This window comes from Mustela nivalis, assembly GCF_964662115.1.
Source record: "Mustela nivalis genome assembly, chromosome: 2".
NCBI lineage: Eukaryota > Metazoa > Chordata > Mammalia > Carnivora > Mustelidae > Mustela > Mustela nivalis.
Window position 1 is genome coordinate 130,601,893 of NC_139021.1, and position 17,095 is coordinate 130,618,987.

At 41.8% G+C, this 17,095-nt stretch overlaps 1 protein-coding gene across 6 annotated transcripts in view; it reads right to left on the reverse strand.

Moving 5' to 3' along the window:
• The window catches only part of DNA2 (DNA replication helicase/nuclease 2), a 55,002-nt gene extending 38,606 nt beyond the window's left edge, over positions 1 to 16,396 (reverse strand). For 2 of the 6 annotated variants that reach the window (XM_082714634.1, XM_082714633.1), the window contains exons 1-5: positions 15,967 to 16,396; positions 13,951 to 14,133; positions 12,901 to 13,084; positions 9,259 to 9,404; positions 2,000 to 2,131 (exon numbers count right to left, since the gene is read on the reverse strand). In XM_082714634.1, coding sequence (XP_082570760.1) covers positions 2,000 to 2,131; positions 9,259 to 9,404; positions 12,901 to 13,084; positions 13,951 to 14,133; positions 15,967 to 16,139 — 818 coding nt within the window. In that variant the 5' untranslated portion in view covers positions 16,140 to 16,396. Of the gene's footprint in view, positions 1 to 1,999; positions 2,132 to 9,258; positions 9,405 to 12,900; positions 13,085 to 13,950; positions 14,134 to 14,934; positions 15,039 to 15,966 lie in introns of those variants that run through there. The other 4 variants (XM_082714638.1, XM_082714637.1, XM_082714635.1 and 1 more) reach the window with 3 other exon arrangements.
• Between the last annotated feature and the right edge of the window lie 699 nt (positions 16,397 to 17,095).

Below are 17,095 nucleotides of genomic sequence, written 5' to 3' on the forward strand. Positions count from 1 at the left end.
ACAGGGAGTCTGCTTCTCCCTCTGACCTCTTTCCTCTCTCTCAAATAAATAAATAAAATCTTTAAAAAAAATTAAAAAAAAAAAAAAAAAAAAGGAAATCTGATGGGGGCGCCTGGCTGACTCAGTAACAAGAGCAACTCTTGATCTCGGGGTCATGAGTTCAAGCTCCATGCTGGGTGGAGAGGTCACTTAAATAAAAAAACATAAAAATAAAGTAAATCTGGGGGCACCTGGGTGGCTCAGTAGGTTAAGCGTCTGCCTTCGGCTCAGGTCATGATCTCACGGTGCTGGGATCGAGTCCCACATAAGGCTCCCTGCTCAGCGGGGAGCATGCTTCTCCCTTTCTCCACTCCTCACTTGTATTCTCTTATTCTCTCTCTCAAATAAATAAATAAAATCTTTTTTTTTTTTTTAAGATTTTATCTATTTGTTTGATAGAGAGAGATCACAAGTAGACAGAGAGGTAGGCAGAGAAAGAAAGGGAAGCAGGCTCCCTGCTGAGCAGAGAGCCCGATGCGGGGCTCGATCCCAGGACCCCGAGATCATGACCCAAGCCGAAGGCAGCGGCCCAACCCACTGAGCCACCTAGGTGCCCCGATAAATAAAATCTTTTAAAAAAATAAAGTAAATCTGATTAATGCACACAGAGAGGTTAAGTTACAGAGCTAAATTGCGGCAAAACTGGGATTCACATCCAGGTTCAGTGTAGATCTCTCTGAACCACAGAGAACTTGAAACAACAAACTGGTCCAAAGAACTAACGGTTCCTAAGTTTCTGATGCACAAATCTTAAACAAGTTTTTCAGATCACAAAGTGTCCTGCGATAAAATAGTAAGAATACTGAGAAAAGGTAAGAAAATTTATATAAATGGAAGCTGTGCCTCTTTAAAGAAAAAGAAAATGTTGATAAGGGGGAGGGGTGGGAGGCAGGAAATTACATCAAAACCCTCTGTGCAAGCGAGCTCTCCAGTGGCCTCTTATCTAATCAGAACAGCACCCAGAGTCCTGACATGGCTTACGAGGCCCCGGAAGGCTACTTCTGTTCCTTCCCTCCTTGCTCTGCCCCCACCACACTGGCAGATGTCATCACCCAAGGGGCTGTGCCTGGAACACTCGTCCTGAAAAGAGCTGTTCAGTTACCTCCTTCATCTCCTTCAGGCTTCATCTCCACGTCATCTTATTGGAGAGGCCTTTCACAACCATTCACTGGAAATAATATGTCCACCACCACTACCACCAACTTCACATTCTTTCTTATGTTGTTCTACCCTGCATTTATCACAGTCTGTTGTTTACTTGTTCAGTACTATAGAAACGTCATGAAGTCAGCTGCTTCCCCCCAACACCCATGATAATCCCAGCACCTAGAACATTACCTGGCACATATTAGGCACTAGATAAACACTTGCTGAATGAGTAAAAATGAAAGAGGAAAAAAAATGTATGACTTATAAACTTACATGAACGCTTCTTTAAGGGAAAAAACCCAATAAACTGCCAAATGCCAAAATGAGTTAAATGCTTCAACACAGTATTTAAACATAGAGCACAAATCCACAGGACAATCAGCATGTGACACAGACCATATAGGATAGTAATAGAAATACATACAAATTACAATCCCGAGATCTATAAATTGGTTATTTTATTTAAAAAACATACTGACAGGGGCACCTGGCTGGCTCAGGTGAATGCAACTCTTGATCTTTGGGTTAGGAGTTCAAGTCCCACGTTGGGTATAGAGATTACTTAAAAAAAAAATCTTAAAAAAACAAACTGAGATATAAAAATCAGAAGATTTTATGATAATGAAAGTAGAATTTCTATTCATTAGATTATTTTTTGTCCTGGAAAGACACTCGGGACCATAACATATAAAATAAGCAAACAAAAAAGCTAGTTATACTAACTCGACCTTTAAAAAATTGTATTTCAACACACAGAGTAAAATCCTGATCTGAACATATGAACACCATATAAACAAAATGAGTTTCTTACAGAGAGAGCTGCATCTGGGGTAAGTCAGCTGAATTATATTTATGCATGAAATCTCTGGCCCATTTAGAAAATGAAGGAAGATACTCCTCTACTTCTTGTTTTATCTCTTCTTGATTCAGATTTAAGCGATACCTGCAAAATAAGAGATTAAACAAGAAAGCATAAACATGAAAAAGTAAGTAAGAACCAAAACATCCAAATAAACAAGTTATCCACAAACTAATTAATGGATATATAATGTGATATATATGGGCCACCTGGCTGCTTCAGTTGGTAGAGCACAGAGCATGCGACTCGTGATCTCAGGGGTGTGAGCTCACGCCCCACATTGGGGAAAGAGTTTACTTAAAAATTAAGTAAATAGGGGCGCCTGGGTAGCTCAATGGGTTAAAGCCTCTGCCTTTGGCTCGGGTCGTGATCCCAGGGTCCTGGGATCAAGCCCCACATCGGGCTCTCTGCTCAGCGGTGAGCCTGCTTCCCTCTCTCTCTCTGCCTGCCTCTCTGCCTACTTGTGATCTCTGCCTGTCAAATAAGTAAATAAATAATCTTAAAAAAAAATTAAGTAAATAAAATCTTTTTTTTAAATGTGGTGTATACATACAATGGAATATTATTCAGCCTTAAAACTGAAGAAAGCAGAGGCCTATAGGTCCTCCAAAAGAACTGGTTCAGCAGAGAAAACAATATTAGCAACCTAGTTCTGCCAAAATTGCTTCTCCTGAGCACAGTAGCAACCTCAAGCTACAAGACAAGCTGAAATTCCTCAGGGAAGCAAATGCTGATACCAGAAAGCTCCAAATGATCACATATTCAGACGACCAAAGGCAAGGGTTATCCTTGCAAAAGGCTGCTTGAAATCTGGCCAAGTCCTTGGCTAATAGCTGGACGCCACACCAAGCACAAAGACCCCTGACACAGACATCGAATGTCACCACCTGCAGGCCCCAGCCACCGGGCTGTGTGGGGAGAGGCCTGAAGGCAAGGTGAGCAAGACCAGCGCTGCCCAATGTAGTGGGGGCTCCTGAGCCCACGGGGAACGCTGGACTGTCCAGAGCCCTGCTCAGCCTGTTCTACAGGTACTGTCATCGTGGTATACAGCCCATCGTGTATACCATGGCATATACTACTTAATCTTAGAATCTACACACATCTAATAGGTGAATCCCAGTAAAAAGCATATGGGTGCTGTCTGCACTAATCCTGCAACTTTTCTCTAAATTTCAAATTATTTCCAAATAAAAAGATTTTTTAAATGTTTTAAGGGCATATATTCTCTGGCCCCACAATTCTACTTCTAAGTATTTAAGCCAGATATATGCCTCAAAGGTATGAAATAAGGGATATATAAAGGTAGTTTTTTTAAAGATTTGTTTATTTACTGGAGAGACAGAGAGCGAGAGAGAGAAGACAGGGGCAGAGGGAGAGGGAGAGAAAACCTCAAGCAAACTCCACACTGAGCACGGATCCCAAGGCAGGGCTCAATCCCATCACTCTGAGATCATGACTTAAGCCGAAATCAAGAGTTGAAAGCTTAACCAGCTGGGCCACCCAGGGGCCCCTAAAGGTGTTTCTTACACGATTGCTAATAAAAGCAAAGACTGAAATGCCAGGGGGATACTTAAATAAATTACAGTACATCCATACGATGAAATATTACACCATTATTAATTAAAATTGAGACAGCTCAGGGGTGCCTGGCTCAGCCAGTTGGGCGTCAGACTCTCGATTTCAGCTCAGGTCATTACCATGGGGTCATGAGATCAAGCCCCGCAGCAGGCTTGGCACTGGGCTGGGTGTAGAGCCTGTTTAAGTTTTTCCCTCTCCCTCTCCCTCTGCCCCTACCACCCCCTACCCATGCTCTCTCTCTCAAAAAAAAAAAAGCTCAGAAAGTACTACCAAGGAATGATCACCACACTTAACCTTTAAGTGCACAATAACATACATAGTATTCTACAATTTTTTTTTAAGATTTTATTTATTTATTTGACAAACAGAGATCACAAACAGGCAGAGAGGCAGGCGGGGCGGGGCGGAGGGGAAGCAGGCTCCCCGCTGAGCAGAGAGCCCGATGCGGGGCTCGATCCCAGGACCCCAGGATCATGACCTAAGCCGAAGGCAGAGGCTTTAACCCACTGAGCCACTCAGGTGCCCCAGTATTCTACAATTTACCTAACAAAAAATATATATGTACACATACACACACACATATAAACACTTGAAATCTCTGTAAAATGACATACAAGAAACTGGTAACAGTGGTTGCCTTTGGGGCAACTGGATGGCTCTTTCGGTTAAGTGTCTGCCTTCAGTTCAGGTCATAAACCCAGGGTCCTGGGATTGGATCCCTCATCAGCCTCCCTGCTCAGCAGGTAGCCTGCTTCTCCTCCCTCTGCCTGCTGTTCCCCCTACTTCTGCTCTCTGTCAAATAAACAAAATCTTAAAAAAAGAAACCAAAACCAGTAGATGCCTTTGGGAAGAGGAACTACGTGACGAGGAGGACGCAGGAAAAAAGGACTTACTTTGTACCAGAGAGCCTCTTATACTCCCATAATAGGGTATATACAAATTTAAAACCTTTTTAGGAATAATAATTCATTATTTTAAAAAACATCTACACATTTGGGTAATCTTTTCCTAAATAACTTTCTCCAACCATCTTGGAGCCATTCTTCATTGTCATGATGTCCTTAGGTAAATTCTTCCCAGTGTTTTATTTTTTACAGAGTGGACCCTTTAAAATTTCCAAACCAGTCCATACTGGTTATTTAACATCTTCTGCATTTAAATTCTCCCTTTTTAATTTTAGCCAAGTCACAGAAAAACAACATGTAACAGCCTGGTCTTTCCTGAAATTATTAAGATACTTAAGGTAGGCTCTCCGAGCCTAGACTTTTATAGGTATTAACAAGAAGGTAAAGCATAGAAGATAAAAATCTGGGGGCACCTGCGGGGTTAAGTGGGTTAAGCATCCAACTCTTGGGGCGCCTGGGTGGCTCACTCATTAAACGTCTGCCTTCGGCTCAGGTCATGATCCCAAGGTCCTGGGATAGAGCCCTGCATCAGGCTCCCTGCTTGGCAGGAAGCCTGCTTCTCCCTCTCCCACTCCCCCTGCTTGTGTTCCCTTTCTCGCTGTGTCTTCTATCAAACAGATAAATAAAATCTTTAAAAAAAAAAAAAAAAAAAGCATCCAACCCTTGATCCCAGCTCAGTCCTTGACCTCAGGGCTGTGAGTTTAAGCCCCTGCTGGGCTCCACACTGGAACCTGTATTTAAAAACAAAAAAACAAAAAAAGTGACATCTAAATGTCTCAGTCGGTTAAGCAGCTGTCTTTGACTCTGGTCATGATCCCAGGGTCCTAGGATAGAGTCCCATATCAGGCTCCTTGCTAAGCGGGGAAGCTGCTTCTTCCTCTATGTCTGCCTATAGCTTCCCTACTTGTGCTCGCTCTCTCTGACAAATAAATAAATCTTTAAAAATCTATTCTAAGATCTATAATAAGGTAGAAGGACCTATGAGAGGGTAGAAAAGAACTTTCAACCTGTTGTTTTAGGGTCTGGGAATTTTTTAAAATTTTTCTCTTGGGGTGCCTGGGTGGCTCAGTCAGTAAATGTCTGCCTTTGGCTCAGGTCATGATCCCAGAGTCCTGGGGTCCGACGGCATCTGGCTCCCTGCTCAACGGGAAGCCTGCTTCTCCCTCTCCCACTCCCGCTTGTGTTCCCTCTCTCGCTGCATCTCGCTCTGTCAAATAAATAAACAAAATCTTAAAAAAAAAAAATAAGTTTTCTCTTGATGGGACGGCTGACTGGCTTAGTCAGTAGAGCATGTAACTCTTGATCTTGGTGTGGTGAGTTTTCACCCCACACGTGGGGTAGAGTTTACTTTAAAAAAGGGTCACTACAGCTTCCTGCTTGCACACTTTCTTAGACCCTTTAATTTGAAATAGCAGCTGCTGTGTTGTAGGAGAGACTCACATGGCAAGAAACTGAAGCCTCATGACAACAGCCAAGACTGTTACCACCTTGGAAACAGATCCTCCCTTCAAAGGACTGCAGCTCCAAGGGCGCCTGGGTAGCTCAGTGAGTTAAAGCCTCTGCCTTTGGCTCAGGTCATGATCCCAAGTCCTGGGATCAAGCCCCGCATCGGGCTCTCTGCTCTGCGGGGAGCCTGCTTCCTCCCGTCTCTCTCTCTCTGCCTGCCTCTCTGCCTTCCTGTGATCTCTGTCTGTTGAATAAATAAATAAAATCTTAAAAAAAAAAAAAAAAAGGACTGCAGCTCCAAACAGGAGACCCTGAGCCCGAGCCATCCAGCTAAGGCACCTCTGAATTCCTAACCTATAGAAACTATGAGATAATTGATTAGATACTTGTCATTTAAGCCACTATGGTTTTTTTTTAAGCTACTAAGTTTGTTTGTTTGTTTTATTTGACACAGAGAGAGAGAGTACGCACAAGTAAGGAAAGTGGCAGGCAGGGGGAGAGGGAGAAGCAGGCTCCCCGCTGAGCAGAGAGCCAAAGGTGGGGCTTGATCCAGGACACTGAGATCACGACCTGAGAGGAAAGCAGATGCTTAACTGACCAAGGCACCCAGGCGCCCCTTAAGCTACTAAGTTTTGATGTGATTTGTTTCAGGGCAATGATCAATACAACACACAACAGGTATCACTGTGTGTTGATTAGAGTATGACAAAAAAAATTAAAACTCTGAAATGCCATAAACAAGTGTTGGCAAGAATGTGGGGAAAAAAAACCAAAAAACCCTTATGTACTATTGGTGAAAATGCAAACTGGTGCAGCCACAATGGAAACAGTATGGCGGTTCCTCAAAAAAATTAAAAATATAACTACCCTTTGATCCTGAATCACACTATTGGGAATAGCAAAGAATTCAAAAACACTAATTCAAAGGGTATATACACCCCTATGCTTATAGCAGCATTTACAATAGACAAATTGTAGAAGCAGCCCAAGTGTCCATCAATAGATAAGTGGATAAAGATGGCAAAAGAGTGTGCGCGCGTGCGCACACACACACACACACATACACACACACAGGAATATTACTCAGCCATAAAAAAAGAATGAAATCTTGCCTTTTACAACAACATGGATGGACCTAGAGAGTTTAACACTAAGCGAAGGAAGTCAGAGAAAGACAAATACCATACAATTTCACTCATATGTGGAATTTAAGAAACAATCAAAAAAACAAAACAAAACCAAAAACAAAAAAAACCAACAATGGGAAAAAAAGGCCCTGACCCAAAAACAGACTCTTAACTGTGAAGAACAAACTGATGGTTACCAGAGAGGAGGTGGGTGGGAGAATGGGTAAAATAGATGAAGGAGATTAAGACTCCACTTATCTCAATGAGCACAGAGTGATGTGTGGCTGTGCTAAATCACTACATTGTACACCTGAACTAATATAACATTGTATGTTAACTATACTGGAAGTGTAATTAAAAACTTAATAAAGAAAAAAAGGTAAGTTACTTTATATATATGACATTTCTTTTAAAAAAGCAAAATATCTGTTTTACAGTAAAACCTTGACCAAGGCACAATCTCTCTGTGTTAGTGTTTCTTCATTTATAACGGATCATATAAGATGACTAAAAGCACTGAACACAGGGCCTGACACACATCAGGGTTCTAAAATGTTTTTAGGATGGAGTGCCTGGGTGGCTCAGTTGTTTATGCATCTGCCTTCAGCTCAGGTCCTGATCTCCAGGCCCTGGGATCGAGTCCCGTATTGGGCTCCTGGCTCAGTGGGAAGTCCGCTTCTTCCTCTGCCTCTCCCCCCATTCCCGCTCTCTCCTCTTCTTTCTCTCATATAAATAAATAAAATCTTCTTTAAAAAAAAAAAATAAGAAAGAGGGGCACCTGGGTGGCTCAGTTGGTTAAGAGACTTCCTTCAGCCCAGGTCATGATCCTGGAGTCCAGGGATCAAGTCACACATCGGACTCCCTGCTGGGAAGGGAGTCTGCTTCTCCTGCTGACCTTTTTCCACTCATGCTCTCTCTCTCTCTCATTCTCTCTCTCTCTCAAATAAATAACTAAAAATTAAAAAGAAAAAAAGAGGGCGCCTGGGTGGCTCAGTGGGTTGGGCCGCTGCCTTCGCTCAGGTCATGATCTCAGGGTCCTGGGATCGAGTCCCGCATCGGGCGCTCTGCTCAGCAGGGAGCCTGCTTCCTCCTCTCTCTCTCTCTGCCTGCCTCTCTGCCTACTTGTGATTTCTCTCTGTCAAATAAATAAATATAATCTTTAAAAAAAAAAAAAAAAAAGAAAAAAAGAAAAACAAAAGAAAAAATTTTTAGGACAATAGATCATATGGCATTAGTAAATCAGTTGTATGGCATTCTGGAACACATTTTTTCCATATAAACAGGGAAAGAGGTTACCGCGTGACTCAATGGGTTAAGCCTCTGCCTTCTGCTCAGGTCATGATCCCGGGGTCCTGGGATCAAGGCCTACATGGGGCTCTCTGTTCAGCAGGGAGCCTACTTCCCCCCTCTCTCTCTGTCTGCCTCTCTGCCTACTTGGAATCTCTCTCTGTGTCAAATAAATAAACAAATAAATCTTTTTTAAAATAAATAAATAAACTGGGAAAGAGAATTACATCTGGGAAAAAGTTTACGTCAACTAGTCTGGAAATCAAAATTACCCCTAATAAAAATAATTCTGTGAAAAAACACGGTTTGCAATAAGAGTCACAAAGAAACAGAATATGCCTATATTCTGTTATTCAAATATTCAAAGAAGCAGAATATGCCAACCTCTCTGCATATAGTCACTCATAAAATGTCAATGATTAGCCATTTGTGGGTTTACGTATATTCGCTCCACTGTCATAAAAATTTTGCAAAATAGGTATTACCGCCTTTTTCAAAATCTTTAGGTAACCTGTTCAAACCTAAAACTGGCAAAGCTAAAATTTAAAACTAGGTCCATCTGACTCCCAAACCCATACAATTTATAGTATGTCACATTTCTAGAAATAAAGCAAAATGTTTTTCACACTCTTGGAGAGCAGCTGGAGTCTATTGTGCACGTGTACAGATATTTTTAGCTCAAGAGTTTCTATTCTGCAATTTCAGAAGATCATCACAGAACTGCAGTGGGGTACTACAACCCTGAACTTGCAATTCTAGTATTATTCTGATTTATATTTAATAGTCTAATAACGAAATACCGTATGGATTCCAGGAGAGAATTCTCTGTAATAAAATAGTACCTATAGCACATGTTGTAACTACTTACATTTCCTTGAGATGCCTTATTTCTTGAACAGTTTGAAAAGCAAATTCTTGTAGCTTTTCTGGGGCAAAGCTATTGCTTATTGCTTTTTGAAATACTTCATGAAGAACTGTACCAATCAGCATTTGGCGCGTGGCTGGATCAGAGCTCTATTTAAAAAAAAAAAAATCATACATTTTATTTCAAAACATATTAAAGACACGATCCCATATTTTATTACCTATCCTATTAGATCACCACAGCCAAAGTGCACAGGTGAGACAAATGTCAAAATATTAAATAACTTTTTTCTAGTGAGTAAAATTATAGATGATTTTAACTTTCAAGTTTTTTTTTTTTTAATTTATTCATTTGAGAGAGAAGAGAGTACACAAGCAGGGGGAGAGGGAGAGGGAGAAGCAGACTCTCCATGAGCAGGGAGCCCAATGCAGGGCTGGATCCCAGGACCCTGAGATCATGACCTGAGCCAAAAGCAGACACTCAACTGACTGAGCAACCCAGGCACCCAACTTTTATTTTCTTCTATTCAGAATTACTTGATTTTACAAGCATGTTCTTTTTAATCAGTGATTTCCATTTTGAAAACATTAAAAATAACCTCTATGTAAAATTTCAATGTATTCTCAAATGCTTAACATATTATTTTCTAATATCACTTTATAATCTACTCAAATAAAATGCAGCCATAGCTCTTAATTCATGTTAGTAAAAGATATTATCAAACATAAACTTCAGGACATCTCAATGGCTCAGTCATTAAGCGTCTGCCTTCAGGTTGGGTCATGATTCCCAGGTCCTGGGATGGAGCCCTGCATCAGGCTCTCTGCTCAGCAGGGAGTCTGCTTCTCCCTCTCACACTCCCCCTGCTTGTGTTCCCTCTCTCTGTGTCTCTCTCTGTCAAATAAATAAAATCTTAAAAAAACAAACAAAAACCATAAACTTCAAACTTACAACAAAGATTTTTGACAAGGGAACTTGTCAAAAATGTTCCCTCCACTCAGAAAGAACCAGTATTTTAAAAAAAGACACCATATTTCTCAATTAACTCTATTCTTAGCTTAGACCTTCCTCTTAAAGATATAATAAAGCCACCAAAACACGCTTCAGAAATCTTAAAAATTTACAGAGAACTCTCTGTACTACTTATGCAAGTTCTTTGTGAGTCCTAAGTACTTAAAATAGAAAGTTTTTAAGAATTGGGGCGCCTGGGTGGCTCAGGGGGTTAAAACCTCTGCCTTCGGCTCAGGTCATGATCCCAGGGTCCTGGGATCGAGCCCCGCATCGGGCTCTCTGCTCCATAGGGAGCCTGCTTCCTCCCTCTCTCTGCCTGCCTCTCTGCCTACTTGTGATCTCTGCCTGTCAAATAAATAAAACCTACTTGTGATCTCTGCCTGTCAAATAAATAAAATCTTTAAAAAAAAAAAAAAAGAATTAAAAAATATTCAGGGCTAACTTATAAAATGTAGTTAAAAGACAAGTTGATAGCCCTTACCCACAAATGAAAATATAAAGCTGATTTTTTAAAACTACAATTAATTGACAACTAAGACTATTAGAAAATGTCTATTTAGGGATTTTTCCTTCTCTTTTTTTTTCTTTTTGCTCAGCTGTATTTTTGGATTTCTATATACATATAAATTGTATAATTTTAAAAATACCCTGAAAAGAAGAAATTCTTTAACAAATAAAACCCAGGTTCTTCAACAAATGGTACTGAAGCAAAGAGGGAGACATACCAACCAAACATAATGCAAAACAATTTTTTTTGGAAGAACCTGGCTGGCTCAGTCAGAGAAGCATGCAAATATTGATCTTGGGGTTGTAGTTTCAAGCTCTATGTTGGGATTAGAGACTACTTAAAAAAAATAAAATCTTGGGTCACCTGGGTGGCTCAGTGGGTTAAGCCTCTGCCTTTGGCTCAGGTCATGATCTCAGGGTTCTGGGATCAAGCCCCACATCAGGCCCTCCGCTCAGCAGGGAGCCTGCTTCCACACCTCCCCCTTTGCCTCTCTGCCTACTTGTGATCTGTCTGCCAAATAAATAAATAAAATCTTTAAAAAAATAAAAATAATTTAAAAATAATAAAAAATAAAATCTTAAGGGATGCCTGGGTGGCTCAGTTGCTTAAGCATCTGACCCTTGGTATTTGCTCAGGTCATGCTCTCACGGTCATATGATCAAGCCCTGTAAAGGGCCCTCTGCACTCAGTACAGAGTCTGCTTCAGACTGTCTCTCCCTCCCATGTGCTCTCTCTCTCTCTCAAATAAATAAAATCTTCAAAAAATAGTAAATAAAATCTTTGAAAAACGGAAGAAAAATAAAAAGATCTTGGATCTTTTAAATTCTGACTAATTCTAATAAAACAACTGAATAAAAAGATATTTTCTTGGGGCGCCTGGGTGACTCAGTCAGTTAAGGGCCTGCCTTCAGCTCCGGTCATGCTCCCAGACTCCTGGGATCAGTCTGCATCAGGCTCCCTGCTCAGCGGGGATCCTGCTTCTCCCTCTCCCTCTGCCTGCCACTCCCCCTGCTTGTGTTCTCTCTCTCCCTGACAAAAATTTTAAAGCTTTTATTTATTATTTGAGAGAGAGAGAGCACAAGCAAGAGAAAGAGTATGAGCAAGGGGGAGGGGCAAAGGGAGAGAGAGAAGCAAACTCCCCACCAAGCAGAGAGCCCAGTTCAGGGCTCGATCCCAGACCTCAGTATCATGACTTGAACTGAAGGCAGACGCTTAATCCACTGAACCACCCAGGTCCCCCTAAAAAGATATTTTCTTTTCTTTTTTTTTTTTTTTTTAAGATTTTATTTATTTACTTGACAGAGAGAAATCACAAGTAGATGGAGAGGCAGGCAGAGAGAGAGAGAGGGAAGCAGGCTCCCTGCTGAGCAGAGAGGCCCATGCGGGACTCGATCCCAGGACCCTGAGATCATGACCCGAGCCGAAGGCAGCGGCTCAACCCACTGAGCCACCCAGGCGCCCAGATATTTTCAATAAAGCACATTACAGAGGCGCCTGGGTGGCTCAGTCGGATAAGCATCCAACTTTTGATTTCAGCTCAGATGATGATCTCAGGGTTGTGAGATGGAGCATGTCTGGCTTGACAGTGAGCACAGAGCCTCTCCCTTTCCCCCCACCCCCCGAACCCCGCAAGCACTCCCCTTCTCTCTAAACAATAAAAATAAGAAATAATAAAAAGACATTACAGAAAATTGAGCATTATATTAATTTAAGGAATTACGATTCTTTATATTATGTATGATAAAGATATTATATTTATATTTTAAATATCTTCAGCTTTCATTTACTTGCAAAATAATAGAATGTTTGAGAACAACAAAATGGACACATGGGAGTTTACTTTAAAAAAAAAAAAAAAAAAGTGTTATCAGGCGCCTGGCTGGCTCAGTCAGTTAAGTGTCTGCCGTTGGTTTAGGTCATGATCCCAGGGTCCTGGGACTGAGCCCATCAGGCTCCCTGCTTAGTGGGGAACCTATTTCTCACTCTCCCTCTGCGTGCCACTCCCCCACTTGTGTGCTCTCTTTCTCTGTCAAGTAAATAAATTTTAAAAAGATTTTTTTTTGAAAATGTGAAAGTGCTCTGTAACTCTAATACCGGTAGAAATACCAGCTGTTAATATTATTCACCCTAAAAGTTTCACTCAAGACAGCTCTTCTCATACACCGAATACTACTGGCTATGCTTGTGCCAGAAATCAGCATGTCTGGATATAGAATCAAATATCCAAAATCTTCATCTATTATCCAAGTATCAGATAGGCAGTCTCCCTCCAAATGAATGATGTCCCCTGGCTCCACTGGTACAGAGCACCTACAAATAAAGCATAGTATACATAGTTTAGATTCCTACATTTAAACATATTAAAGAAGCCTCAAAAAGTAAACAAATATTTTATCTAAAGGAAGGGTATCTGTAAACTTATGGGTCTTTCAAAAAAATCTAACACTAGGATGTAGTCTTTTGAATCTTCTCCTAGTCACTCTACTCCTTTCTACCTTTGAAATATACCTGAGAATACTCAGGGGTATTCCTGAAATACCAAAAAGGAAAACTGCTTAATGTTAGCATCATCTAACACAAAAGCTACCAAATCTTTAATAGTGTTAATACATTGCTCCAATTCATAATTGGATTGTTTCAATAATAATTCTCTCATTCCTAAAAACTTCTAGTGTATCTAGTTTCTGTAAGTCCTAAGGCATGAAGCCAAACCCAATGTGTTAAGCATAAAATATTTATCATTTTTATCTGGACAAAAAGCCTAAATAGACAAAATTAGACCTCCACTTTCTGGGCATTTCCCCTTCAGCCCTCACAAACCATACTTTGCTTGAGTAGAGAAATCTAGGGTTTAAGAATGTTCTAATACTGTAATTAATTTTGCTCTTAGTGAAAAGCTGCAACCTTAAGACAAAAAGTATTGGGAAATTTTAGAAGTAGTCGCTTAATAAGGACCTTTGTAATAAGTTTTCAAATGACAATAAAAACCAAGTTTCAGAATAAGGAACTTGAGATGCTGGGGTAACAAGCACAATTTCTACAAGAAATTAATTCAGGTTCATTTCTATTCCCTTTATTAAAAATTAAATTATAGCAACATCCACACAAGCCAATGTGATGAGTTTTAAAATGGTCCCCTTAAGCCAGATTAGTGCTCAAAGTAACACGAAAATTACCAGTCATTCCTAAGGATACACAATTCTTTATTTTCTAGTGACTGGGAAGCAGTAATGATTAGGTGTTTTTCATGGGTTCCTTCTTCATTCTGTACAATATTGACCGCTAACACCAGGTACCGGTTATCCATTCCTCCGTTCAAAACCATTTTAGAAATGGAAGCTTCCACCTTCTTCTGAAATCTGAAAAATATACAAACAAAACTACTTTAATATAAAATAAGTCATCCAATTTCCTTTATCTACAAACCAACCTTCTCAATTTTCTAGGTTTGCTTCTTGTAGAAAGCTTATCACAATGATCATTAGCTAAATAGGTAAAAATTAAGAGACTAAGGGCATAGCAGAATTCCTATTAAAAACCTTCCCAGACATGGGGCACCTGGGTGGCTCAGAGTGTTGGGCCTCTGCCTTCAGCTCAGGTCATGATCTCAGGGTCCTGGGATGGAGCCCTGTTAAGGGCTCTCTGCTCAGCAGGGAGCCTGCTTCCCACCCCACCTCTGCCTGCCTCTGCCTACTTGTGATCTCTCTCTCCATTAAATAAATAAAAAAACTTTAAAAAAAAATTTAAAAAAACTTCCCAGACGTAATGACACTTAAAACATGCTTATGATATGGATTTTTCCAAACGCACTCTTAGTTCTTAGGAGGAGCTCTCTGGGACATCCATAATCACGAAAATCAAGGATAAATTGAAAAATATTAAATAACAAATTCCTACCACTGGTGCAAACCTTACCAAAGTACAAGCGAAAGGAAATGACTTGGACACTAACCCTTTTGTAAATGAAAGGGATATTTGTCAGGGAAAAGCATAGTGTGGGTGGTTTGCTGATGTCCTACTGTGAGCCACAGTCTTACATTAACCTTTAGGCCTACTTAGAAATCACTACTCCAAACTACTATTTCAGGAAGAAAATCCTTCTATAAAATTCAGTGAGAAACAACTAGCCCCTACCTCGCAGAGAAAAGCAAGCTTAATACCTGTCATGTTCGCTCATTCCTTCACGGAGTAACTCACACATTTCTTATTTATAAGGGGCAGGTCAACTTCACAACACTTTTATCCATCAATCCTTAATCCGCCTGAAAACTGCAGAATTCTCTAATCATTATAGAAAACACTAAGTCCCTCGTTAGTCTTTCCAGTTTGACTGCAGTCTTTGTCAGTGACAGTACACCTGAGTCCAACGTCGTTACCTCTATAACACCCAACCCTCCTCGGCTTTCTTACTCTGTAATCGCCTCATTCACCTACTTCAGGAGGCCTCAGGCCATGAATTTCCCGGGGTCAGCTCGGACGCCTTAAGGATTTCGCAAAGGATAATGCTGATCAAAACCTAAAATGCAGGGACACCTGAGTGGCTCAGTTGGTTAAGCAGCTGCCTTCGGCTCAGGTCACGATCCCAGCGTCCTGGGATCGAGTCCCACATCGGGCTCCTTGCTCGGCAGGGAGCCTGCTTCTCCCTCTGCCTCTGCCTGCCATTCTGTCTGCCTGTGCTCGCTCTCTCCCCCTCTCTCTCTGATAAATAAATAAAATCTTTAAAAAAAAAAAAAACAAAATGCAAAGATCCGTCAACAATAATTAGTATCATTATTAATTGAAAATAATTCCACACCATGATTATGGGTCAAGTTGTCCTCCTGACTAGTCCAAGTTGAGGGTAGAGAGCTCTCCTGGAGCAAGTTTCCCCGACTTAACCCTAGAGGAAAGCATCTACAGTTGCAACTTCCCTTTATGAGCGCGTTTAAGGTGCCTTACCCTCCCGGAATTTGGGTGAGTGATATCTAGAAAAAGAAATGAACCGTTAAGGGAGTCGTCTCTGGGCTCTGGCCCGAGCGCGGCCCCAAAGAGAATACTACGAAGCGGACCCCAGCTTTGCAAACTCGTCGGGAGCCCCGGGTGGGGTCCTTTAACCCCGAGCCCGGCTCCTCGGAGGCGCGGCGGCGGCCTCTCCCGCTCCTTCCTTTCAAATCTCCCGCCGGGCTCCCAGACCCTCCCTCCGCTCCGCTCACCGCTCCGCCGGCGGCTCAGCCTCTTCCCCGAGACTCTTCTTCAGCAGCTCCAGTTCTTCCAGTTGCGCCATGGCAAGCGCGGAAAATGCAAACTGTCGCCAGGTAAAATCAGAGAAACCCAGCAGCTCCGACGACAAAAAAAGAAGCGCGAGTTGGGGAGGCGCTGTGCGCATGCGTCTTCCCGCTGTGGCCCCAAGGGACCTGCGCGAAAGAGCCCCCTCCTGGTCTGACGCTTCCACGCGGAGCCCCCCACTCGGTGGCGGGAGTCTGAACAAAGTCTTTACTCCCTTGCTTTCGGCTGTCGTAGACGAGAAATCTCCTAATCTGGCCCAGACTAAGTGCTCCCGCTCTTTCTCTTAGACACGCCAATCCTTGCTCAACTCACACTTTTAAAATCAATTGTCCAAACCCAGCCGTCCCTTGTTAGCTTGCAACCTCCCCTCTTTCTTTCTTTCTTTTCTTTTCTTTTCTTTCTTTTTTTTTTTTTTTTTTTTTAGAGAAGAGCGAGCACGGGGGCGGGGGCGGGGGGGGGGCGAGCAGGGAGAAGCGGACTCCGGGCTGACTAGGAAGCCCCAGGCAAGCTGGATTTCAGGAGCCTGGGATCTTGACCTGAGTGGAAGGCAGAGGCTTAACCAACTGGGCCATCCAGGTGCCCCTGTCTTTGTTGGTTTTGTTTTTTAAAGATTTTATTTATTTATTTATTTGACAGAGATTACAAGTAGGCAGAGAGGCAGGCAGGGCGAGGGATAGAAGACTCCCTGCCTAGCAGAGAGCCCAATGCGGGGCTCCATTCATGGACCCTGAGATCATGACCTGAGCTGAAGGCAGAGGCTTAACCCACTGAGCCACCCAGGCGCCCCTCTTCTGGTTTAAGATTGATTTATTTTATAAGGAGAAAGAGCTTACGGGAGCATGAGCAGGGGGAAGAGCAGAGGGAAAATAGATACAGGAGCCCCAGGTGGGGCTGAATTTTGAGACCACCCAGGAGCCCCTCCTCCTCTTTTTTTTTTTTTTTTTTTTAATGTGGAAAACTCATTGAGAAAATAGAAGCTGTCAGATAAGAACTTCTTCATCAAGACACAACTAAATCTATAAAAGTACTAATATCTGTACTTGTCTTATAACCTAT